The following is a 26863-nucleotide window of genomic DNA, read 5'->3' as shown; positions in this document are numbered from 1 at the left end:
CAATAATTTTTATGTTTTTAATGTTATCTCCTGTATAAATGAACGCTCTTCGTTTAATAATTTAATTATTAAATTAAAAAAAAAGCAAAATTGACTCAAATATCAGTAAAGAACACCAAGTTGTTGAAAATATTATTCAAATAGAATGTTCCCTGACCCTGAAGATGGTCTTGCAAATAAAACTATAGTATGATCAGCAATGAACATTATGTTTATTAGTTTTTTTATATTTGATAATCCTAATACAATGTATTTTTAATATTAATCTCCTATATAAATGAACACTCTTCATGTAATAATTAAATAATTCAATAAAAATTAAGAAAAATTGACTCAAATATCAGTAAAGAACACCAGGTTTCTTAAAAAATATAAAATAGTTTCAAATAGAATGTTCCCCCGAGATGGTCTCGTAAAAAATACAATTGTATAATCCACAAGCGGTTTCCTTAAAAACCGAACACCTGTGCGTTAATGCATATGCAGTCTGAGGAAAAGGAATACATTTTGGGAACTATGATGTTATAATATATTAATAGAAAAAATCAACCTATCAAAATGTGGTGTTGAAAGTTGAAACAGAAAGTTTTTATTTAAAGTTTGAAATAAAATCTATTATAGTATTATTGTCCTATTGACTAGTTGTTTTAATATTTCTTGTTAATTTAAAAATTTTAGTTGTGGGCCCTGAGTTAAAGTTTTCATAAGGATAATATATTGCATGTTGATAATTATCCCCGCATTTATTCTCCCATTAACTTCCATAACTATCATGAAGAACCATAAAAACTCCAGTACTGATTTTTTTCTAAAGTATTAATACTTACGTACATAAGTATTTATCTTTAAGAATGAAAATATTTATACTAATAAGATAAATAATTATCTCTTTAAACAAACCTCAAACTAAATGGGAGAACCATGCACGTTTTTAGAGGTGAGTTTTTTTTATCTCATTTCAATTTCGTCCACATTTCTGACAATCTATGAGGGATTTTGCGAATCTAAAACCACGAACGTCTTCTACGTAATTTTCTCTTTCAAATGAGATCCATGATAACATACTTTCGAACACGTCGTTACACATGTATTTATATCACATCGTGCAAGTATTTATACCTATACTTGCAAATATTTTTTAAATATGACAGTGACTGACATATGAAAGTATTAATATCAAGTATTATAAATATTTATACTTATACACTAGAGTATTTATACATATGTAAAAAGTACTTGAATAAGCACCTCGTATACGTTTTTCGTGATGAATATTTTTTGTATGGACAAATAATTAGTGGGGATCATAGTACAACCTCTAATTTTAAAAGTGAACCCTCTAATTTTAGAAGTGTTTAAATAATTAGTGAGAACCATAGTACAACATCTAAAATAATTACCGCCTTCTTTATTTAAGTTGGATCCTTTAATTTTAGAAATATTTAAATAATTAGTGGGGATCATAATGTAATCTTTCTAAATTGTAGTTGTGGGAATGTAGAGGGATAGGAGTGTGGGGATGAATATAATTATTTATTATTCTAATATATTTAGAACAAGAATTCAAAGTCTTTATTTTTTTTACTTTTCATTATGTGTCTATTTTTTAATTTTATAATAATCAATTTATATTATATATGTCAAATAAAACCATCAGATGTGATCAATATTATTTTATTTGCATGCAAATGAAAAATTAATACTTTTCAATTTTGTTTATAATCTAGCACAATATATTTTATTTAAGAGTATGATTAAAATGTACTATTGGTTTTGTACTCCAATCATGTTCCACATTTTTTTATTCATTTTCAAAGTCCGAACAATCGATCCGAATCGCTCAACATGATTTTCATATTAAATATGCTTGAAGACCAAATTTTATATTTTTCTTTAACTTTCTTTACCAAATTTTAAGAAAAGTAAAAATTATCACTGCGTGCAAAAGAATTCAAATTTGGTAAACAAAATTACAAAAAATTTAGATCCATTTTTTATTCTAGTAGCAAAGACAACACTCTTTGTGTGAGAAATTGCAAGTTCAAAATCTGAAAAAAAAACAATCCTCTATGAATATTAATTAGTTTGATGATTTTAATTCTAAACTTTACTCAAAAAAATTACAAAATTTCAATTTATAAAAGAGAATTTGGTCTTTTCTTCCTTTGCTACCATCCACCTGTGCACAGTGACAAAGCATAACATACCTACAAGAAGATTGAAATAATACTATAAGTACTGAGTGAGTCTATGGTACTATGCATATTACGATTTGACACCGTACTACGGCTCTATATTCGAGTTTTCAAATCCTAACAGTCGATCTGAACCGTTCATCTTGTTCTCCATATTAATATGTGTTTGGAGACCAAATTTTACATTTTAAAAAAAAAATTTACTATTTTTTTAGATATTTAGAAAATTACTTGATCTGAAAATTCTGAACCATCCAAAAACAGTGATTTTCAATAAATTTCAAAAAATAGTAAAAAAATTTCAAAAAATGTAAAATTTGGTCTCCAAACACATATTAATATGGAGAACAAGATGAACGGTTCGGATCGACTGTTAGGATTTAAAAACTCAAATATAGAGCCGTAGCACGGTGTCAAATCGTAATATGCATAGTACCATAGACTCACTCATACTATAATCCCAAAAAATAATTAAAAAAATTGCAAGGTAAACAAAAAGTCTTGTCAAATCAAATGCCAACTTTAATTTTGATAGAAACCTAGTCAACCTATACATTTTATTAGAGCAATAATGTCAAACTGAATAATGTCATGATAAAGGGAATAAATTAGTGCCATTTGCAGTAATATAATAGTCTTTATTAGAATTTTAACTAGACATTATTTCAAACTTTGCTTTATGCGTACGTGGCGATCGGGGGAGACAAAATTGTTTTTTTTTAGTGCAAGAGGGAATTATTTTTTTTTGTTGAAGCAAAAGCTTTATTTGGCAACGACTTTATTAATTTTTAGCAGCCGTGGAGGCGCCGAAGAAAAAATTGAGGCGGTGTTGCATGAGAAATTAATTAATTTTTATATGAAAGTTGGAGATTGGATCTTCAGATAAACAAAAAATAGTGGATAATTCAGATTGTGAATTGTTCAAAAATTAACAAAATTTTTTCAACAATAGGAAACAACTCGATTATACATAGACATATACTCGGTTTTGAAAATTCAGGACAAGCAACTGGCTATTCCTAATCCAATGTGGCTCCGCCACTGGTTCGAATCCAGACAATTTATTAAATATTTACACAAATTTTAAACCATCACGTGAATTTCGAATTGACTGCGATTTAGACTGAATGGTCCGATTTTAAACTCAATACTTATGTTATTTTAGAGGATATGTACACCCTTGAAAAGCATAATTTACATTATTTTTTTATAACATTGAAAAAGAAATGAAAAAACATATACTTACGTCTTTATTCTTTGAAAAAAAAAATTAGAAAGGCCCTATTTTTTCTATAATATCTGTATAATATAGAGACGGATTTAAATTTATGAAAAATAGAAGTGTTGAATTAGATGGATGGATCCACATGTCTTCCATCGGAATCATGATCTAAGCCGCAGCTAGCTATATAGCTTAGGCTACAATTTTTTGTTGTTGTTGTTGGCCTTCTCTCACGGTGGAACGGGGATTCTATAGATTATTTTAAGAATAAATAAAGCGCAAAATCTTGCGTTACATGCAAAGATTTAAATAGCATTTAAAAAAATAGCGCTATGCTCAAATAGCACTGCTATAGCGCGGAATAGCGCCATAGCTTTTATGTTCTGAAAACGCTATAGTGCCGCTATAACGAGCTATTTAGAACCTTGGTTACATGTGATATTGTTAAATTTTAGTAAGATTACAATGATGTCTTTAATAATTAATTTTATAGTGGGTGTTAGGCAATTTGGTTAGTTCAACTTTTTTAATTTTTACAATATAATATCTTTTTATTGTAGAAAAGAACATTTTAATCAAACTACGTACATATTCCTACAAAAAAATATAAATAAAGAATCTACGCATTCTGTAACATATATAATTAATATAACACTGTATTGGAAAAAATAGAATTGCAGGCTTAGTGCAGTGGCACGAGATTTCATCTCTCTTTAAAAAAACTTTTCAGAGCGACGAAGGTCTAATTTTTGCAAGTAAAGTTCAATGGATGCTGAGGTATACCAGTGCTCTTTAATAATAACATATCTAATAAATAAACACTTTAAAAATAATTTTAAAGAGAAGTGTGTAAAATTATTAACTAAGCGAAATTGATTTGAACAATTAAAATAGTCAATAAGAACTGGAGACGTTTTCTTAATACAAAGAGAAATTTATTTCAATAATTTTAAATCTTAAATAAAAGACACAAACAACAACAAGAGCGATAAAGGACAGCTTGAATACTGCACAATGCAAACATTCGGACAATTTTGAAACAAAAATGAGGCAGAAAAAAAAAAATTTGAAAATCCTTTCTTTTTATGAAAATTTTCTAATGAAGTGCAAAAATTGAACGATTGGAAAATATGAACAAAGTAAATATTTTAGTTAAGAAAACTAATTCAATAATTACATTTAAACAAGTTGTAGAATATATACGAAGCAATCAACTTGGTCTTGTATTTTAGAAGTAATATTACTATTCTGTTTTTGAGGAGAGAAGTAATATTACTAACGCTGGCTTTCAGCCTTTATTTTACCAATGACAGAGATAAGTCTGATTTGTTATATATAGAAAAGTTAAGGACTAATATGTTGTTTTAAAAATTTTAAAGATCAAACTATGAAACAAGAGATACTTCAAAGACCACTTTGAAGACTATTTATTTTACTCTTTTTTTTCTCAGTCTTTGAATTTTTCCAACTTCTCTTCAAAAGATTCAAAGTCATATATAGTTCCTATATAGGAGTTGGCTATGGTGCTACGCGTAGCATAGAGAGTCTCTATGCAACAGCTCAATATTTGAGTTTTTAAAATCTTAACGGTCGATCCGAACCGTTCAACATGTTTGACATGTGAATATGTACTTGCAAATCAAATTTTACATTTTTTTAATTTTTTTTAATTTTTTTAGATATGTAGAAAATCACTTAATCTGAATGGTGCAGAATCTTCAGATCAAATGATTTACTGTAATAGATATGATTGTCATAATCTCAACATGCACTTAACATTTACAAATTTTAAAGTTATTATAGTAAAAGATCAATAGATTCAAAAATGAACACAAAATTTTTCTATTACAGTTCACTTAAAGTACATTTAGCTTGAACACATAATTTATAGATCTTTTTATGTGCATGCATCGGTTAAGAAGAGATTAAAATCACAACGAAGATTCAATATTGAAATTTTAAATTTTGAAGTATTAATTTTTTTAAAACTTTTGACAACGACACTAAAAGTTGTAGAAAAGGAACATTCTTCGTCTAGAAAATACGACTACTTTTTTAATGTGACTTTTTAGTTTTTATTATATTAAGTTTAGATGCGCCGCTGCCTTTGAATTTTAAGGCGTGCGAGAAAATTGTCTCTCGATAGCTCGACATATAATTGCAAATTATTTTATTCAGATAATTCTCGGCGATTTTTTTTAATACCCAAAATTTTTTTTTACAAAAGTGCCCACAGTTTCGTTTTTTTTTTTTAAATCTATCCAGACCGCCAGGTCCAGAATCCTAGCAGACCGCTTGGGGCTGGGGCGGTCCACTAGGGACCTGACCGTCCTCTATTTTTTTTTTAAGAGAGATCTTAATATTTTTATTTAAATAATTTTAGTTTTTTTTATATATTTATGAGTGATGTCGTAACTCTTTATAACTTTGATTTGATTTGTCAGTTGGATATCACAAATCTAAAGATAACACTGATTAAGGACTTGGTCTTGATTCAATAATTTCCAAGCTCTGACAACTTGTTGATATTTCAAAAATTTTGATTAAATGATATCTTGGAGCTTTGATTTTCTTCTCTTTATTTCTGGTACTAAACAATAGTTTAGAGTTACTAAAATGTGTTCAAATCTCAAATTAGATCTCTGTCCATGCACAAAGCACCATAGACTAACCTCTGGTATGGTACCAAGTCCAAACTCAGCAGCCAAGCACTAGGCAAAGGCCACTGGTATAGTGCAATGCACTAAAAACATCAAATTTGACCTCTGCTGGTAAATTAGCAAGTATGAACTGATACAGGAATTAAACTGCAAAAGTGATTACACCAGCATGTAGAGCAGTAAAAAATACACAAAATTGATACAAATTTCAATTTATTTGAATTTTTCTATAGTTCTGAATTTCCAAAGTTCAGCTTTTGAAAAAACTTAAACAACCATAACTTTGGCTAGAAAAATCGGATTTGCGCATATGACCACTTTTCGGAAAGGAGGGACGAGACGGATCCGTATTTTTGCAATTCAGTTTAAGTTTTTTTTTATCAACGTTAGACATGCAACAATTGGTATTTTGTTTAGTCAAAAGCTTGAGAGATTATTTAAGAATTATCTATATAATTATTTTTAAATGCATTTACTATTTATTGTGTGTGTTTGCTTATTCAAGCAAATGGTATATGTTGACAATAATCAAATAATTCAATTATTCTCTCTCGCTCTCCACTTATTCTCTAAAAATAAAAAGTTGACATAATTGATGCAATCTAACCAAATTTTATTGTGTATATTTGAATAAAATAAATTATTAAGAATCAAGGTCAAATCCTTAATTAGTGTTATCTTTAGACTTGTGATATCCAACTGACAACTTAAATCAAAGTTATAAAAAGTTACAACATCACTCATAAACATATCAAAAAAATAAAATTATTTAAATGAAAATATTAAGATCTCTTTCTAAAAAAATAAAAAAATATAAAATAGAGGACCGCCCAGCAGAGGGGCGGTTAGGTCCCTAGTGGATTGCCCCAGTCCTCAGCGGTCTGCTAGGATTCTGGACCGCCTGTGGACCTGGCAGTCTGGGTAGATTTAAAAAAAAAAAACTGTGGGCACTTTTGTAAAATCTCTTTTTTTGTGTATTAAAAAAATGGCCGGATAATTCTAGCAAACGAATAGCAAAATAAATTTTGTTTTCGCCGCAATTGCCAAACACAGCTAAATTCGAATTTAGCACCATTTTTTGCAAGCATTGAATTCACCGATTTTTTTTTTTTTTTTTACCATATTTGAAATAAAGAAAAAACCTTCAGTCAATTTTCGTACAGGTCCGCAAATTATAGTTGTGCAATACTAGTATGCTAGTTACGTAGATTATAAAAACTATTTACTGGGGACCTTTTTTCAAAGATTAAATCCAAATTTCTTTTGTTGCCGTCTTTTAAATTTTTTTTTTTTATCAAGAACGCAACTAATAGCTGCGCACCGCCGAGGACAGAGACAACTATTAACTGCGCACTTAACTGGGTTAGTCACTCAGTCCATTTGATGGAAAAATTGAGTGCGCAACTAATAATTGCGTCCTGTCTTGAGTGGTGATGCGCTTCCATAAGTTGCATTCTTAATAAAAATGATTTTATTTTTTAAAATTCATATAAATTTTGTTTATTATTGTTTAAATGATGGTGACTAAATAAGCAGTTATCAAAGACCATTTAAGCTAGACAAATTTTCAAAGACATCAGGAATTAATTGCAAAAATATTTACATCTCGCCATAAATATGTGTGTGTGCAAAAATGAATATTTATCTAGTTTTACGACCATCATGAATGAAGAATATTTTTTATATAAATCGAAGATTTTAACGATCCAATTATAAATAAGCGATATTTTAGAAACTATTCATGTAATTACTCGAATACAAAAATAAGAATAAGAAAAAGACGGCGCAGAAGATAAATTTTATTATTAATTACAATAATAATATATAACGGGGTTCAATTGACCCATACTTATAATATATATATACTAAGTAAAATTAAATTAATTACCATACGATTCTTATGTATTAATAAATAATTGCTTCCTATTTCTGCATCTCTCTCTCTGGTGATGACCATAGGAGTCTATGATTTAATTTCTAGACATTTTTTTCCTCGAAAGAAAAAAAGGTCAAACAAAATCTATTCTGATTTAGTAGCCTTTTTAAATGTTGTATATAATTTATTTTCTTTCTCCTTTAAACATCTTTCGGATTCTCTGCATGATATATTTGGTGATTAAATTTCACAGCTGTATTCACTCTGCATTAATTAATAGGATCATGATGGTAAATATTGTATATACATAATATAATACATTGCAATTTAATACAACATAAAGAGAATGTGAAGTTGTTAATTGAGATTTTTTGCAATTACCCCTTGATACTTTCCATATTTTTCAGTTCGTATGATATAAATTATGAAAAATTTCAATTATTAACTTCCTCATTATTACCATATTCACATCTACATGCATAATTTATAATTTACATTTATAATAGCGCTTCGTGTGAAAGTTTGTTTATATGTTTGAAACTCAATTAGCGAATCAAATTAAATATCTTCAATTGATTTGAGAGACTCGATTCCAATTTTTATCTAAATAAACTAAATATTTGAACAAAGAATACTTAATTTCTCTGAACATGTTATCTCTCTCACATAATATAATCTATGGCGGATTTAAGGAAGCAGGAGGGTTTGCTCCCCCAATAATATAAAAATTAAATTTTTATATATATATTTTTATTTATTTAAAAATATTACAGATTTGACTTTCGTATAAATAAACATTTCTTTCATTTAAGCAACAATAAATATGTTAATTTGTACACTATCTTGTCTAATTTTGTATATCAAGAATTCCCCTCTGTGGATGCGCTGATTCATTTTTTTTTTTATATGATTGTAATTTTATCATTTGATATAAATGATTAGGTTTCTTTTCATTTTTGCTCCCTGCAGCTACCAAAAATATCGTATATATAGCCCATTTCCATATATATCTTTTGTTGGCAGAGACTGAACAAAAAAAAAAATTGAAGGGAATAAAATCTTAATTGGATAAAGATAATTGATATCAAATAAACTAGAACTAGGAAGAAATTTTTTCAAGTATGATTTCAAAACAAGGAAAGATACCAAATTTGTAAATCTCGCTGAACAAATTAAGATAAGATTTTTTTTGAAAAACACAAACAAATCAGAATAAAAGAGGGAAGTTTCCTGAATTCTACAACTCACACCTGATAGTTGATAGCAAATCTTTGGTTGATGTTTTGCATATATGTCAAAATATTGTTATTTTCAAAGTAGATCCGCTCACGGATTTTCTATTAGCCAAAGCTTTAAGTTTAAATACTGTGACTGGATTAAAGGCAATATTGCAACGTCATAATTACAGAGGTCGGAAATTATTGAAAACTTCAATTTGGTAATAATAAAAAAAAAGAGGACGGTTCAAATGCCTACATTTTTTTGTGTCTCCATCATGCTTCCATTTTTAAAATCTTTAATAACTCAAAATTTAAATTATAAATATCAAAATAAAATAGTTAGATGTGATATATGTTATTTTCTCTATATGTTCGTAAAATATTATCACATTTCAATTGTGTTTATATGTGAATTAATAAGTTGAAAAATCAATGTCTATAAATTATCCACATTAATATATTTTTTACGACATCTTGATGACAATCAAAACAAAGTTGAAATGCCATAATATTTTACACGTGGATAGATAAAATGATGTAGATTATATCCAACTGTTTTATTTTGACTTTTAAGTTTTAAATTTTGAGTTATTAAAGTTTAGAAAATGGAGTTTTAGAGCATCTACAAAAAATAGAGGCATTTGAACCCTACTCTAAAAAAATTTAAAGAAACTTTCTTGTTTAGTTTTAGATCACGTCTTTGATCTAAGCAATATATTCAGCTTGCAAGAACGCATAATCGAAATTCAAACAAAAAAATATTTTATAAATATTAAATAGTTTGATAACTTGACTTTCAATTTCTTTTTAAATTTGTTGTTGTTGTTTAATTGAACTGAAATCAAGAAAGTAAATTAAATCTCAGAGCCAAAAGTTGCAGAGATAACTGTCAAGAAATGATTAGACAAATGTGAACGGGCACCGAAAGTTAAGATCAACATTGTCATTTTTTAGCTTATTCGTAGATATTGATGATTCAGTGGTTGACATGTAATCCAAAAGGAGAAAAATGTTTTCAATGGAAATCAAATGTATATTATTTTGGAAATTTGGTAAATAAATATATATTTGACGCAGTTTTTTAGCGTGTCACAACATTACACAATTGATTACGCAGTCTGCTGTCCTCCCTACAGAATTATCAAATATGTGGTTCCTTATAATTTTTTTTTAAAAAGTACATATTCGGTGAAGTTTTTTTAATGTGATATATTGTTGTTTCACAGAAGCACGCAGTTTGCATATTTATTTGGCCATCTCTTGTTCTATAAAAATATTTATTTATTTTCTCAAAATAAAAAATTCTGGCAATATCTTGTTAATTAATGGGTGCAATTGTAAAAATACCTCCGTGATTAAAGACTTGAAAACCAGCTAATATTTTCCTCCACAAAACCAAGGCGATAATTATTTGATTCACGCACGCTGTTTTCTTTTCGTTCGCCCGTGATTAAATGACAAAGCAACAGGTTCCTAGAAGGCAACGATTAATGCAGATAGGTTGATTTGATCTTCTGTGGCATGAATAAACAAGCATATTCGTGTATGATTTCGCTGACAGGTCAATCGCGTACAACGTTACAAGGTGTTTGGTTCCCCGCCGGTGTCAGAGGTACTCCACACCTTTGTCTTTACCCAAGCTGTACATGGAGGATTTGGCTCTCTATCTGATCGTTGTTATTGCAATTCTTCTAGAGTAATTTCTGCACACAACTAAAATAATTCAACAAAAATTATAATTTGTGGTACGAGAATAATTTTAAAAATAATATTAAAATGTTGATATTTAAAAACAAACACTGAAATTTATAATTTATTTTATGAATTAAATAAATAAATATTATATTATTTGTACACTTTAAATGAAATTTTAAAACAATTTAAAGAGGTTCTAAAAATATATTAAATATAATACATGTAATATTTAAAAATCTTTTTATTATCTGAACTTGAAAGATTGCTGGACCAATGTTCTAAGTGTTGATCCAATTGTTCTAGCCTTCTAGGCGTTGAGAAGAAAGAAATGTAGGAAAGGGGAAAAATATGAGCCTCCATTGTTGAAGGCTTGATGCATGCAGCCGTCAGTTGTCAAATTTGGTCATGGATTTCAAGATAATATATATTGTTAGATGGTTACATTTAATGCAAAAACGGGTGCCACGTTCTAGAATTTTCATTACATCTTGAGCAAAAAATAAAATGTTAATTTGAATATAATTAAGTGTAAACTTAATAATACATGTGTAAAAAGAACAATATACTTGTGAAAAATATAGATTCAATACAAGATGCGAATGTCTCATAAGAAATATGCTTTCAATACTTGGGAATTGAGATTATCAAAATGTTGCTTATACAACTTAATTTAATACTCAATAATTGTAAAATAACCTTTTTTCCCATGTTTTTTTTTTTGGCCGGCTGTATCCCCTCATATTTCTTTGCTTAGAGAACTGTTCTGTGGAGATAACAAGTGGAAAATGAGCTGGAGAAAGAAATCCACCATCACCCAATAGACCAAAACCGGGTGAGAATTTTAACAGAGAAGTTTCGGCTTCATGCAGGGCACAAACCATATTCAGTGCTATTTTGATTTTTTCAGTTCATGAGCTGCATGAAGCAAAAATTATTCTGTTAAGATCTTACTTCCAAAACCACATGACCACGTCAATATCAGTCAATAATCGTAAAAATCACAAGTTCCATTAATTGCGTGAAATTTTCTCATTAGTCCACCTGCTCGTTTCGTCGAATAATATCACCCAAAGGTAATAGAATATTTATGTTAAATACTTGGACCATCTGATCAGAATCCGCACGAATATTAAAGTGTACAGTGCATTCCTCCTCGGGCAGGATTGGTCCGTCTTCTGATCGGACGGTCTGAAGTGAAACAGAACTAGCTTGTTACCTCAGAGGATATGGACTCCTCGTTTCGTCTCTCCTCTCCTTTTTATTTCCAATTTTCTTCTCTCATCAACCCATCGCCATCTCCAGTCGTCAACGAATAAAAATAAAAATAGAAGAACCCAAAACGAAGATTGCCTTCTATAAACAAAATTTCGAAGAGAGAAGAAACCGATAATTAATTTTTTTTGGAGGTTTTACTCTTTCTCTGTTGTCCTATATAAATTAGTAACCTTTATGGCCTTTTCCCAACTCGGGAAGAAGAACAAACAATTTCTCACTGCTTTGAATTCTTTCTGTCTCTAATGGCGTCTGGTAATTCCAACATTCGTTTGACTAACTCGTACACTCAATTGGCCGATCTGACGATTACTCGCAGTGGAAGCTCTGCTGATATACCTCGATCCGCTAGAATTAGACTGGGAAGCATGGAGGATATTACAAAGTATGAGAAGAAAATTTATCAAGGCGAAGCTGGTTATGTGTTGGAAGATGTGCCTCACCTCGCTGATTATCTCCCTGATCTGCCAGTGAGTAACTAATTTTATTTTTCTCGAAATATCCCTTTTTTTTAAGTATTTTTCTTCGATTTAAATGGTAGAAACAGTACTTTTCATTTTCGTTCTAGTTATTGTTTTGAAGTTTTGTTCTGAAATTTTGCTAAGATATTTTCTCAAAAGGCTGTATTGATCTGAATTGTTCTTAGTATATTATTCACTTTAATTTAGGCTTATTCGCAATTCTTTATTGGTCTTAGAGAAGGAATATGCGATGTTTTGGGATCAAAACACGGATTTTTAATATTGCAAATGTACCCTTGTAAGTCCTGCTGTTGACATTTAAACCCTCCGTAAATATTGCATATTGTTTCGTCACCTCTTTTTTTGTTGACTTCAATACACTCCGTTATTTACTTTCTCCTTCCAAGAAGAAAGAAATATTTACAATTCTGAATAACCTTGAATCATCTCAGAACCATACTAGAGCACTACCTTTGCACATTTTTCTCTATTTAATTTATAGTTTTTGTTCTATAAATTTAATCTCCAAGAACAGTCTCACTGATTATTATTATTTATCCCTTTTCAGACTTACCCAAACCCACTTCAGGATAACTCAGCATACTCAGTTGTCAAGTAAGTGTCCTTGTTTTATCATTACATTTTGTTTGTCTTTTACTTAAACATTTACTTGTTATGTAAAATCTGACTATGGAGGTAATTTTGTTGTTTTTTTCAGGCAATATTTTGTCAATACGGATGATACTGTTGTCCAGAAGGTCAGCTTCACGTTCCTGAATTTTTTACATACATGCTAATTATATGCATACACAATTGTTCTAAAATGAAGGTCTTTTTGTTCAATAAATTCTCCTCTCAACAAATTTATTTAATTCCAATAATATTTTGTTCTTTGTATAGATAATAAAAGACATTCAAAACAAAAGGTTGAGCATTTACAATAAGGACGTTAAGATCTTTTTTTTTATTTGCTGCTTACCTGAAGATCCTCTTAAATTTTGAGCAATATATTTTTGCTGGAAAATTCTAAACCTGTTCAAAATGTACATTTATTTTGTTATGTAGGTTATTCAGCACAAAAATAGTTCCAGAGGAAACCACTTTCGGCGTGCTGGACCTCGTCAGAAGGTACGATATCCTCATTTTTCCCTTGATCCTTAAAGTAAAAGGATACTCTATTGAAACAAGTACCGTAAATTATAGTAATTTGAACATTTTATATTTTATCAGCTGAGAATTGAAGATCATCTTGGGTTGTCATTGTTCAGAATTTGGGTTCATAAGTAATTGGGTAATGTCATTGTATTTAGCAAAAACTCAAGGTGCCTTCTAACAGTTATTCAACATTTTAGGTTTATTTTGAATCAGATGAGGTGCGGGCATGCATCGTAACATGTGGTGGTCTCTGCCCTGGACTCAACACAGTCATAAGAGAGATTGTGTGCGGCTTGCAGGTTATGTATGGTGTCAAAGAATTGATTGGTATTCAGGTACATGCTTGTTTGTAAATTAAACCCTGTATTTGAAAACAGCGCACCCTCATTTCCATACGGGCTAGTAGATTGAGTATGTTATAGTTAAAGTAAGGTTAGTTTGCTCGAAAGCTGAATATGATGAAAACTGCTGTGCATCCTGGGTTCTTTGGGAGTAACACCCAACATTTTTTCCCTTTGTAATTTAATCTCAATTTTCTCACGTCAACCATGTTTTTTTGGATTGTTTGCAAAAAATGCTAATGTTGAAAACCAACATTAAGTCAGCTTCTTTTGTTCTGGAAACCACGGTAAAAATATATTACAAATCAGGCATGGGTGTCTTACTGGAAGGTAACAAACTGCATTTATCTTGTATCAGGAACTTAACTATGCATTTGATCAAATTTTATTCTCTTAAAATGTTAATCTGCCTTTCTTTCTGCGAAATTGAATTTTGAAGGGAGGATATGCGGGTTTCTATTCAAAGAACACTGTTGCTTTGACTCGAAAAACAGTTGATGACATACACAAGAAAGGTGGCACTATTCTGGGTACCTCAAGAGGGGGCCATGATACGATTAAAATTGTAGACAGCATCCAGGACCGTGGAATAAACATGGTAAAAAAAAAACTGAGATTTTCTTTTTACATTCTGGTAAATTAGCTTTTTTACTTTTCTAAATATTTTCCAGGTCTTTATAATTGGAGGAGATGGTACCCAGAAAGGAGCTGCTGCTATATACCAGGTAACCATTAGTGCATAAAAGGAAATTTTGCATTTTGCTCCTGAAAAATATTGTAGTTCCATTGATAAACCTGTTGTGTTTTCCTGAATCTTTGCAGGAAGTAAAAAGAAGGGGCTACAAATGTGTTGTTTGCGGCATACCAAAGACTATTGACAATGATATTTGTGTAATTTAATTTTCCACTTGTTTCAACTTTTGTTTATGTACCAGGTAGATTTATACTATAGCACACAATGACTTTGACCTATCCACCAAACCTTATTCAAACAAAACCCAACATATATTTTCACCTACCCTCCCTTAGAAATGATTCAAAAGTCCAGATCGGTGGCTTGTTGGTTCAAACTCTTAGATGGTGATTTTCTCTTTCTTTTTTAAAGTATCTGTCTTGATTTCTGTAGGTGATAGACAAGTCTTTTGGATTTGACACAGCAGTGGAGGAGGCCCAAAGGGCCATAAATGCAGCTCATGTGGAGTCTGAGAGTGCAGAAAACGGTATCGGTCTTGTCAAGTTGATGGGTCGCTACAGCGGTATGTGTGAGATATAAATTTATGGATTTTTAAGTTGTACCAAACACCAGCAGTGATATCATGACATCGAATAATATGACACTGACCTTCATAAAAACTAATATGACTTCAATTGTTTTATCAAATGAGACCTTTACCGTTTCAGTTTCAATGATGCAGGTTTCATAGCACAATATGCTACCCTCGCAAGTAGAGATGTGGTATGTAATATTTCCGAATGTGCAATACTGTTCAAGATCACAAACAAATAAATGGAAAAAAGAAATGATGTTCATTGTTCTTTTTTTTAGGATTTGTGCTTAATTCCTGAATCACCCTTCTACTTGGATGGTCATGGCGGTTTGCTTGAATTTATTGAGAAAAGGATCAAGGAATTCGGCCACATGGTTATAGTTGTGGCTGAAGGTGCCGGTCAAGATTTAATTGCTCAAGACATGAAATCAATGAATACCAAAGATCCCTCTGGTAATAAGCTCCTGCTCGATGTTGGTCTATGGCTTTCTCAAAAGATCAAGGTAATAACACTTCACGGAAATTAATTTGGATGTTTTTGCATATCTACTTAAATAATAGAAACCCAGAACATTTATTAAGCTTGTGAAATTTTTTTTAATGCAGGAGCATTTTGCAAAAAAGAAGAAGACCCTGAACCTGAAGTATATAGGTAACTTATCAAACCCCAAATGCAGTTCTTAGAATTACGTCATAATTAAAAAATGTGAATACCAAATTAATGGAATTCTTTCTTATGTCTTACAGACCCGACATATATGATTCGTGCTATACCTAGCAATGCATCAGATAATGTGTACTGCACCCTTCTGGCCCAGTGTGCTGTTCATGGTGCCATGGCTGGGTTCACCGGTATGACTGTGGGTTTGGTCAATGGAAGGCATGCTTATATCCCCTTCTATGTGAGTACTAAATGCTTCATCATTTCTTCTTAACGTCAAGTATTTTTAATAATGAAACATTTGTTGTTTACATAGATCTAACTTGGTATTGTTGTCGCAGAAAATAACTGAGAGCACAAATAAGGTATCTATCACAGACAGGATGTGGGCCCGGCTTCTCTCCTCAACCAACCAGCCAAGTTTCATGCACAAAGGTAATGTAGAAGAAGAAAAGAACGAAGTGGAGGAACACCTACAAGCCCCAGTTACTGCAACAAATAATGGTAATTAATAAATTGCCTAAAAAATTGATAACCCTGTTTAAGTATTTCCAGAGTCACCTACAATCAAACCTATTGGCAAACATTAAGACTTGTATCAGTGCTTTCTCTTTTTTCTTTGGTTTTTTTTTATTGTAAAAAGGTGTCTTTTGTTCGAATAAGCAAATAAAGCGTACTTGTTTATTTTGTATATTGTTGTCGAAATCCTTGTGCGGGATAGATCTTGAATAATTAATTCCTTGAGTGTGTACTTGTGTTGATTTTATTTTCTTAAGTGCGTTTATTGTAGCTGACAGCATCTTGAAACGAACTGGTTCGGGCTTCTCTCCGATTCTGACGCTTTCACTGTATCATCCTACATTCATGAAGACACGTAAATAGCTTACCTCATCGTGGGATCCACACATTAGTCCTATACACTGCATTTTTTCCCCCCATCTCCGTTTGATTATTTCATTAAATTCTAAATAAGAAGTTTGAAAGTTTGATGAATCAACTTCGTAATAATTGGTGCTGATGTAAAAAAGAGTGAAATACAAATGTAAGAAAACATGTTGTTTGACTAAAATCTCAGGAATATTTTGAAATACCTACCGTGTTTGAACACAAGCTTTTTACATTTTAAATTTTAAAAATTTAAGTATAACATAGAACCCACGTTACCTGAATACTGAGAAAGAAGCTTGCCCTGCCTGAATAGAGGAGACGCATGATGAAGTGCGTCTCAAGCATCTTTTACATAACAGCAAATAGCAGTCCCGGTTTTTTTTTCCGAGACTAATGTTATGTTCTGTGAAGTTAATGACCAGAAATCCATTTACTACTGCTAAATCCTTACTGAGATATAAGAAAAAATCGATTTATTCTTGCTTTCACTTTCTGGATTGTTTTTGTGCAAGAAAATAAGGAGGTATATATTGATTTGTTTGGGGGAAAGAAGATACATGTATGATGTACTTATGTTCTCCAGCTAATTTTTATTAATATCCAAAATATTTAATAAATTTCAAATTATACCCACTTTTTGGTGGAATTTCCAGAAATGACCAAACTGGTCAAAATATTGCCGGTTTTAAATTATCTTTCCGGTCAAAATTTTAGAGGTTAAAAATAGAAAATCCACCTTTTTTTCACCGGTTAACAAAAATTCACTTTTTTTTTTTACAAAATTGAATTTTATGATTTATTTATTTTTTGTATTGAAAGATTAGAAATGTTTAATATATTTCTTTGAAAATAGATATAATACAATATAATTTGATTTATTAAAAAGACTACGACAAATAACCTGGATCAACATTTTTCAGGTCGGATTTTTTGCGGCTGTAAGAAAAATTAATATATTTATGTGTTATTGGAAAAAAAATAAAAATACTTGGATTCTTAGTTATTGATTCCAGTTCAAAAGTCACTTCTTGGTATATAAAAAAAAATATTGTGATCCTTCTATTTTTGAAAAAAAAAACTTTAAGTTATTTAATGATTGTTATTTCAAAAAGAATTTTCAAAATAGATTTAACTTTTTAGAAATTAAATGTACTAGAAGGTATACAATATTTTTTGTATTACCTAGAAGTGACTTTTAAACCGAGGTCAATAACTCAAATTCAAAGCATATTTTTTTTTCCAATAACACACAGATATATATTAATTTTTCTTACAACCGCGAAAAATCCAGTTTGAAAAATGTTGATCCGGATTATTTGTCGCAGTCATTCTAATAAATTCAATTATATTGTATTACATCTATTTTCGAAGAAGAGTAAGGCTTGGGTGTGTTACGGATAGAATAAGACTATCCATGCTACGGTCTCAAAAAACCTATCGAAAAAACTTTACACTTCAATCTAAGTAGCTCAACATATTGATTATATAATGAACTTGTAGAATACAAATTTTTACTATTTTTGAATTTTTTTTACTATTTTTTATGATTTATGAAAGATTATAAAAAATGACTTAAAAATAAAAGAAAATTGCCAATGCCATTTTTTGTCATATTTCATAAAACATAAAAAATAGTAAAAATTAGTATTCTACAAGTTCATTATATAACCAATTTAATGAGCTACTTAAATCGAAGTTTGAAGTTTATATGATAGATTTTTGAGGCTGTAACACGGATGACCTTATGCTATCCATAGCATCCAAGCCTTACTCTTCAAAGAAATATATTAAACATCTCTAATCTTTCAATACAAAAAAAAATTAAATTTTTTTCTGTTTTGTTAAAAAAAAGTAGATTTTTGTTAATCGGTGAAATTTTGGCCGGTGGAAAAAGTGGATTTTCTGTTTTTTAATCGGTGAAATTTTGGCCAGAATGGTGATTTAAAACCAGCAATATTTGGGGCGATTTGGTCATTTCTGGAAATCCCATAAAAATGTGGGTATAATTTGAAATTAATTAAATATTTTGGATATTAATACAAATTTCGGGCTATTTTATATAACCTCTACGTTAGATGTCTTATCATATTTAAAATCAGAACAGGCTCAGCCCAGAGCTAAACAAAAGACATAAAATAGACGGCTCAATTAATTCTAAATTTCAAAGCAAAGTGACTATCAATGTGTTTAATACACAGACGAGTAGTTATCATCTTCTGCATTTACTGATACGCCGCTTACAATTTCAATTACAGCAAAGTGAAGCACTAGTGCAAGTTTTTGCAATTGCTTTGGACATAATATGAGCATCTTCAATTCTTCATTCCAGCAATTATATAATATTATTCTATATTAATTCTGAAAATTATTTCTTTTGCCACGTCAACAAAATTGTGATTACAAAGATGGCAGCATTCTAAAATTAATCTGAAGAAAATTAAAAAAAATATGATGTGGCAAATAAATTCAAATTTACTATTTTAGATGAGATACTGTAACAATGTAAGATGAAATGTTGCGAGTTATTCAATCATCAGTTCATCACTTTGCTTCAATAAAATAACATATGTGAAACTCCAATTATAATTTAAGAAAATGTTGAGGCCCAAGTACTTCCATAAAAAAGGAAAAACAGTACATTCTTTTAGGGCAAACCAAAAATTTTCAATTGCCAACATATTGATTTACAAGAAAAAAGAAATGAAAAACATTGAGTATACACATTGATCCTAGATGGAAACATACTAACACCATAAAGTACCTCGAGCCTAGAGGAGCCATGTACATTACAAATGGCCAAACCAGAAGTTAGACAAGCTAATTAGATCTCCAGAGATCCCCTTTTCTTTCATTTTTTTTTTTTTGGAGGGGGGGGGGGAGTATCGCACAAAAAATGTCAGTTTATGAGCCTTAGATCTCCAGATTCTGATTGAAGACGGTGTAAATCATGTCTTTCAGGTTCTTGCATCCCAAAATTGTCATCTCTATGCCAAGAGTGTTCATCGATTTCTCAGCTGATTTTGGCACAACACATCTCTTGTACCCTAGTTGGGCCACCGCCATTACCCGTTTATCCATTTTTGGCACCTTGACAGAAGAGAGAGAAATGACAATTAATAAAATTTAGTGGCTTTATTAATTGTCATACACTTCTCCAAACCAGTTGTCATCAGAGTAGCTCGAAAAGGACCGTTTGGTGACACAGTTGACATTTGTTTCAAGTGTTCACATACATGTGCATGCAGGTAGGGATTGTAGCAAACTTACCATCCGAAGCTCACCACCAAGGCCAATCTCTCCAATAAATGCAATATCATTAGGAAGGGGACATTCCAAGAAGCTGAAATTATGGTCAAATTATTAAGTTTGAGAACAGAATTTTTGATTCATCACCAGAAAAAATAAAATAATAAAAAAATAATTTTCAGACTTGAAACAAGGAGAACACACACAACAACAATAACAAATAATAGGAAAGTAAACCAAAAAATGGAACGAGCAAAACCTGCTAGAAATGGCAGCTGCCACTGCCAAGTCACCTGCTGGCTCTGACAAACTAATCCCGCTAACCACATTCAGAAATATTGTCTACGAAATAAGAAAAAATATATATAATGGAATGCTAAACAGGTGTATACATTATAAAGGCCAACTAATCAAATAGGTTTCAATAAAATGCAAGTCATTAGATTCAAAGACAACGAAGAAACTAAACCAAGTGTGGTTTCTCTTACATTGTCCTGCAGCTTCATACCTGCTTGTTTCACAAGTACCTTTACAGCATCAGGAAAAAAAAGTATTTGTCAGCTTTATACTGTATACTGTTGCAACTTCATAATACAAGAACACACATAATTATTTTAACATTTTCTTACACCTCTACCCCTGTGCACATGTCTGGAAGGGAGGAGGGGGGGGGGGGGGATACTGGAGAAATTCTAATACCTACCGCAATTATGAGGTCAGCCCTGCTCACTTGTACTCCATTAATATGCCTTCCAGCAGATTTACTAGGTACACATAATGCCTTCATGAAAATAACATATGAAGGAAAATTATTTCCACTACTGGGGAAATAACAAATGATAGGAGTAGGTCAAAGAAAGAAAGATAAGGAAATCTTAATGCACCTCGACATCTTTGCATTGACAAGGAGTATGGATTTGCAAAAAAAAATTCAAATATGGAAAATTATGACAACAAAGTACCTGCACTTCTATAACAAAGGCACGGGACCCTTCAACCATGACACCTATAGCAAGGCCAGCTAGTATGTCTGATTCTGTGTTATGATCTGTTAAGAACATCTCACTAGGGTTTGTAACTGCCTGAAGCCCCATACCTGACATCTCTAACACTCCCAGCTGAATTTCAACCAACATTGCAGTAAAAAATAGAAATAAAAATAAAACAAGTAAACAGCATGTCAATAAACCAGCAAAAAAGATAGACTAAACACAAATTGATGCAAGAAAAAGACTTTCTACCAACTTGTTAAGATTACACCAGCCAAGTCTGCAATTGTAATCATAAAACTAAAACAAAGCATTCTAATATGTGATATGATAAAGAGGTAAACAAATACAGAATGGATAAATTTACCTCATCAGTCGAACCGAACCGATTCTTCACAGATCGTAGTAATCTAAAGGACGAGTACCTCTCTCCCTACACAGATTATATATTCCTATTTAATTAATGAAATATTCAATGAGAAGATATGAATTTTTTTTTGTTCATGTATGCCTATCTGCTACTTTTCTCTTTCTAACTGTCACTAAAACAGTTTTTGGTTTGTGTATACTGTACAGTAGAGAGAGAGGCAAGACACCTCCATGTACAGAACAACATCAACTATATGCTCCAAAAGGCGGGGACCGGCAATGTCACCAGACTTCGTGACGTGACCAATCTGAAATAGGCATTCAAATCATGTCACCATTCCATCAACTACAGAAACAATATTCTTGTAAAATATCAAAATGGAAATCATGAATTACAAAAAATAATAAAATAAACTTACCAAAAAGACGGGGATATTTGTGTCCTTTGCAAATCTAAGTAAGGCTGAAGTACACTCCCTCACCTTCAGGTAAAAAAATCTATTATCAACAGTGAAGCAATTGTACTTGCTATTTTTCTTCAACGTTTTGTGTTTTGTAAAAGGTTCTCAAGTTGTTTGCAGATATTCATATTTGTTTCAACTTAGATTCTTCTTCAACAAAATTAATGATAGTAATAATCAAAAGAATCCAAAAATAAAGAAAAAAGACAAATGCTGTTGATTTAGTAAACACCTGAGAGACATTGCCAGCACTACCGGTAACTTCTCTCAAATAAACAGTCTGTATTGAATCAATGATAAGAGCTTTTGGTTTTAGTGGTTGGATCTTCTCAAATATATCCTGAAAATGAAATTATCAATGGTTTGAATGTTCTTGCAGAAGGACTGTCAACAATGTGTATAAGAGTCTTTTTCTCATAGTTATATATGATAGTTCATGAAATTTGTACCTTAATAGAAGTTAAGTATATGATACTAACAGTGTTGGTCTTTTAGCATAAGTATCAGGGTGTATCATGGCATTAACTGTTCATTTGACTAGCTATCAAACTTGGTTCTTGACTTTGTTTATTTATTTGAGGCTTTTCAATTTAACTAACCATTACATTCTTCAACAAACCTAAAAAGCTCGACTAAGAAAATGAAATAAGGACATAAGGATATGTACCTCAATGTCTGTGCTAGAGTATAGATATAGATTGTCTGTAGTAATATGCATCCGATCAGCTCTGTTTGCAATTTGTTCAATGCTCTGTTCATTCAGAACAAGTGTTTTACAATTGCAGTTGAAAGAAGTAAAGAACATACAGTGTTTAAGTTGGAAAAGAAACCCTAAAAATAAAGTAAGCTAAAACAAACATAATTGATATTCTCAGAAAGCAATGGATAGCTGGTGGACTGTATATTAATTAGTTTGCGAAGACATATTGGCAATAAAAAAAGCAAAGTCCTATGGAATTAAACTTGAGTGTTGCAAGAAAGCACCATCTACTTTATAAGCAACTGCAAAAGATCAACATGAGTTGTTTACTCCAAAAGAGAGCCATACCTATCATTACCACGTCCATGGTATCCTTGATTCAACATTACTACCACTTTGGGAATATTTCGTGCAAAATCAACATATTTGGCCAATTTGTTTGAGAAATGAATAATTCTAGAGCAGTACTCACTTGAAGAATCAATTTAAATAATATAAGGTCAATATCAGACATTATATTTTTTTCAACACATAAGCATATTAATTGACTTTCAAGGCAAAAATACACTAATTATGACATACAAACACAATCAGACAAGTTCCATGATCGACATTTTATTTGTTGCCTTCATTTACTTGTTGCTTTTTTGACGATCGACATTTTATTCATGAAAAAAGGACTGAGTGTTTGATGACAAACAAAGGGTTGATAATAACAAACAATTCTAACAATGGATATGACAAACCTCTTCACCGGAAACATATACAATTGGCTCACCAGAATCTGATCCTTCAGCTACATTAGCGGAAATCTTCAAATATCCAAAAAATAGCACTAATTAATAATAAAAACATATGGATTTAATACAAAATAATTTACATTTGACAGAATATGATACAAACCTGCAACAAAAGTGTGCTTTTGCCAACACCTGGATCTCCTCCTACTAAAACCAATGATCCTATATAAAAACAAAGCCAATTACATGGAATAAAAAGCTAATAATTCTCAATTTCAAAATAATATTAACTATTTATGTTAGAATGGTTCAACCCTCTTTGTATAAAACTTGATTTTGTTTGTTTTTCTTGACAATGACAGCAATACATCACAACAATCAAATAAATCACACGTCATCACAAGCCTGCATACCAGGTACAATGCCTCCTCCAAGCACTCTTGATACCTCCATTCCAAACAGGCCAGAGCTGCAGTTTGTAAGTGAATTTTTATAAGAAACTTGATCCTACAGATGGGCAAACATCATAATAATGATAAAATATAACGAGTGAGGCTACAGTACTATGCATAGTGCACACCAGTCCGTACTATGGATCAATATCTCCGTTTTCAAAGTTGAAATTCAACACGATCTCTTATATGAAAATGTACTCGGATACCAAATTTTATATTTTTCAGAATTCTTTTACTATCTTTTTAGATAGTTCGAAAATCACTTAATCTAAAGTTTCTTGATTATTCAAATTTAGTGATTTTCTACCTATCTAAAAAATAGTAAAAAATTTAGTCACCGAGTACATTTTCAGATGAAAATCATGTCGTGCGGGTTCTGATCGACTGTTTGATCTTTGAAAACTTTGAAAACAAAGATACAAATAAGTAGTATGGACCGATCTGTGCTATGCATAATACGATAGCCTCACTCTAAAATAAACTCACAGTTGTATCCGCCAGTCAGACTGTTCTCTTCCCATATTAACATCAGCCAGTGTTTTTGGTATCACAGAACCGGGCTTTTGACGGAGCCATGTTCGTACAGCTGCTTCTGACACCTCAGCACCTCTCTTAGGGTTCACCTTTAACATGTCATGCTCACGCTCGCTTACTGACCCGACACTACACTTGGGACACCGACCCCACCACTGAGAAAATTCACTACCACAATTGTCACATCCATAAGCGATCTTAACCTTATTGTTTTTTCCCTTTTTCCTTGATATATCAGAATAAATCTTGGAGCTTCCAGTTTTTTCTTCTTTTCCATTCTGTTTACTTGACCTCTCCCAAATTGTTGGACCCAATTTCCTTCCTTCCTCCTCTTCTCCTTCAATTTCTCGATTGGAAGTACCTACTTGACTAATTGAGCCGTATAATTCGTCCATTCGTCGATCATTTGTGACTACTCTGTCTTGAACAGGGTCATAGTAGGTAGAGACGCTGCGTTCCCGACTAGTTCCTTCCTCTTCTTCGTCTGATTTGTCGAAGGAAGTAAAGCGGGGGTTAATACCAGTAGAAAAGTTGAAGGAAGCCCTAGGTGGACATGATCGGTATATTGGAATTTTAACGGTTTGCGTGTAAGCAAGGAGGTGGCGACGGAGAGATAGCGAACGGAGATGAAAGATGCAACGGAAGGATGATTGCATATTAAAATTTGGAAATAGCGCTACTAGGGTTTTAGGAGGCAGGGAAGCACTGTAGGGAAATGGTGGCTTCAGTGACAGTGAGAACTAAGAACGGAGGAAAGAAGGGAGGGAGAGAGAGGGAGAGAGAGGTGGGAACTGTGAGATGGACCACCGAGTAATGGATTTATGTTGGACCCATTATCAGAGAGGGTGGGTTAATAATGTGCTCCTGACCTGTAATAGACCTGGTGTAAGAGAGTTTTTGGAAAATAGGATTAGGGTATGATCGAAGAGGCGGGAAATGTCGATCGCAGGCTCCGAGTCCGAGGAACGGCCGAGGAGCTCGAGAGGCGAGAGCCCTTTCCCTTTATGTGTCGGATCTTCTGTTGCAAGTTTTTTAAATTTTTTTGTACACCAAGTCGCGACCACAGTGACAAGATACTTGAATTATATCCGTTTAATTCTCTTTTGGAGTGATGCCGAACTGAACGTCGAATTATTCGGTTGGCCGAACTTTGACCGAATTAAATCCGAATAATTCCCGAATTTTACGAACTTTTTACGAATTTTATGAATTATTCACGATTTTTTTCTGAATTTTTCCAAGAACAATTATTTTTGTTTTTTTGCTCCCTTGTAGGACTGAGATTTCTGATCCGGATAATTCTGAATCATTCCCGAATTATATCCAAATTATTTCCGAATTATACCCGAATTATTCCCGAATCACAAATTTTTGATCTCGCCGAACCGAACCCGAATAATTCATTTGTCACTATGGTTGCGACTGCGAGCACAGTGACAAATGAATTATTTGGATTCGGTTTGGCAAGATCAAAAATTCGTAATTCGAGTATAATTTGGATATAATTTGAAAATAATTTAAAATTATTGTGTTCAGATCAAAAATCTTAATTTCAAAAAATAAAAAAGACAATTTAAGACATTTGATGAGATGTTCCACATCACTATAAAAGTAGTAACCATTGAATATATATGGATTAGTGGATTATTCATTTTCTTAATCAATTAACAAATTGTTTTATCTGGAATTTAAACCATATGATTTGTATGACAGAAAAGTTTTAAATTTTGAACCTCCTTTTATATGAGATTAAGTCATTAATATAAACAAGCCTTACAAAAAAAAAAAATGCTGAGAGCAATAGATTCGAATGCATACTTTATATTGCTTTTTGCTTCTGCCTAGTCCCACATGCCACAACCAAGACGAAAAGCGCTAGAGCTCTTAGATAGTGCTCGGCACACTCTCCTTGGACCTCCTTAGAGTTTCTTAAGAGACTAAGAAGTCTTAACCTTGTCAAACACTTACTTCTTTGTAAAGCTTAAATTCACTTTTTTAAGCTTCATTTTGCTCATATTTTTAAGCTTGTCCAAACTTTCAAGGAGTCATTCTACATGACTTAAGCGCATAAGCCTCCTTAAGAAAGCTAAGCATCTACTTTCTTAACTTTTTGTTGCTGAATACCTCTTCCTTAACGGAGCTTAAAACTCAATCCTACTAACCTTGTCGAACACCCTCTTAGTTCTTATATATTAAGGGGCATGAGAGGGTTGTACTCTTGGACGGGGTCAATGAGTCATCACAAAGACTCGGCTCGCGGCCTTGGGTACTGGGCAGTTGCCCAAAAAAAAATGCTTAAATATCGCAAATAATTCGTTAAAAACGTGAATAATTTGTAAAATTCGCATTTTATTCGTAAAATTTGCGTTTTATCCGATCAAAAGTTCGGTCAACCGAATAGTTTGCTGTTAAATGCAGAAACTTCATAAAAATATTTTATTCGCGAATAAAATGC

General features: G+C 31.7%; 3 protein-coding genes across 4 annotated transcripts in view; 1 reads left to right on the top strand and 2 right to left on the bottom strand.

The window, feature by feature from the left end:
• The window catches only part of LOC144564815 (profilin), a 96417-nt gene that overhangs the window by 33941 nt on the left and 35613 nt on the right, over positions 1-26863 (bottom strand). The window contains exon 1 of one of the 2 annotated variants that reach the window (XM_078314419.1): positions 4855-4860. The exons of the other annotated variant lie outside the window; for it this stretch is intronic. The gene's annotated coding sequence lies outside the window, so the exon portion shown is untranslated. Of the gene's footprint in view, positions 1-4854; positions 4861-26863 lie in introns of those variants that run through there. 2 annotated transcript variants of the gene reach the window in all.
• LOC144564808 (ATP-dependent 6-phosphofructokinase 6-like) lies at positions 12157-16777 on the top strand. Its single transcript, XM_078314405.1, has 14 exons — positions 12157-12610; positions 13170-13216; positions 13320-13359; positions 13667-13729; positions 13954-14091; positions 14537-14695; positions 14769-14822; positions 14920-14988; positions 15224-15353; positions 15513-15553; positions 15644-15868; positions 15972-16017; positions 16113-16267; positions 16368-16777. The coding sequence occupies exons 1-14, from the start codon at positions 12386-12388 to the stop codon at positions 16536-16538; spliced, it is 1563 nt and encodes a 520-aa protein (XP_078170531.1). The 5' UTR covers positions 12157-12385; the 3' UTR covers positions 16539-16777.
• On the bottom strand, positions 19482-25198 carry LOC144564806 (uncharacterized). Its single transcript, XM_078314403.1, has 15 exons — positions 24361-25198; positions 23833-23888; positions 23583-23641; positions 23426-23491; positions 22647-22730; positions 22212-22319; positions 21938-22000; positions 21746-21826; positions 21517-21582; positions 21123-21278; positions 20864-20941; positions 20649-20687; positions 20420-20502; positions 20182-20254; positions 19482-20001 (listed from the first exon to the last, which is right to left on the bottom strand). Exons 1-15 carry the CDS (start codon positions 25062-25064, stop codon positions 19825-19827), a joined length of 1893 nt encoding a protein of 630 aa, XP_078170529.1. The 5' UTR covers positions 25065-25198; the 3' UTR covers positions 19482-19824.

Source organism: Carex rostrata, chromosome 13, assembly GCF_964058835.1.
Source record: "Carex rostrata chromosome 13, lpCarRost1.2, whole genome shotgun sequence".
Lineage (NCBI taxonomy): Eukaryota > Viridiplantae > Streptophyta > Magnoliopsida > Poales > Cyperaceae > Carex > Carex rostrata.
The sequence above is the reverse complement of the archived record's forward strand: the minus strand, read 5'-3'. Positions and strand labels throughout refer to the sequence as shown.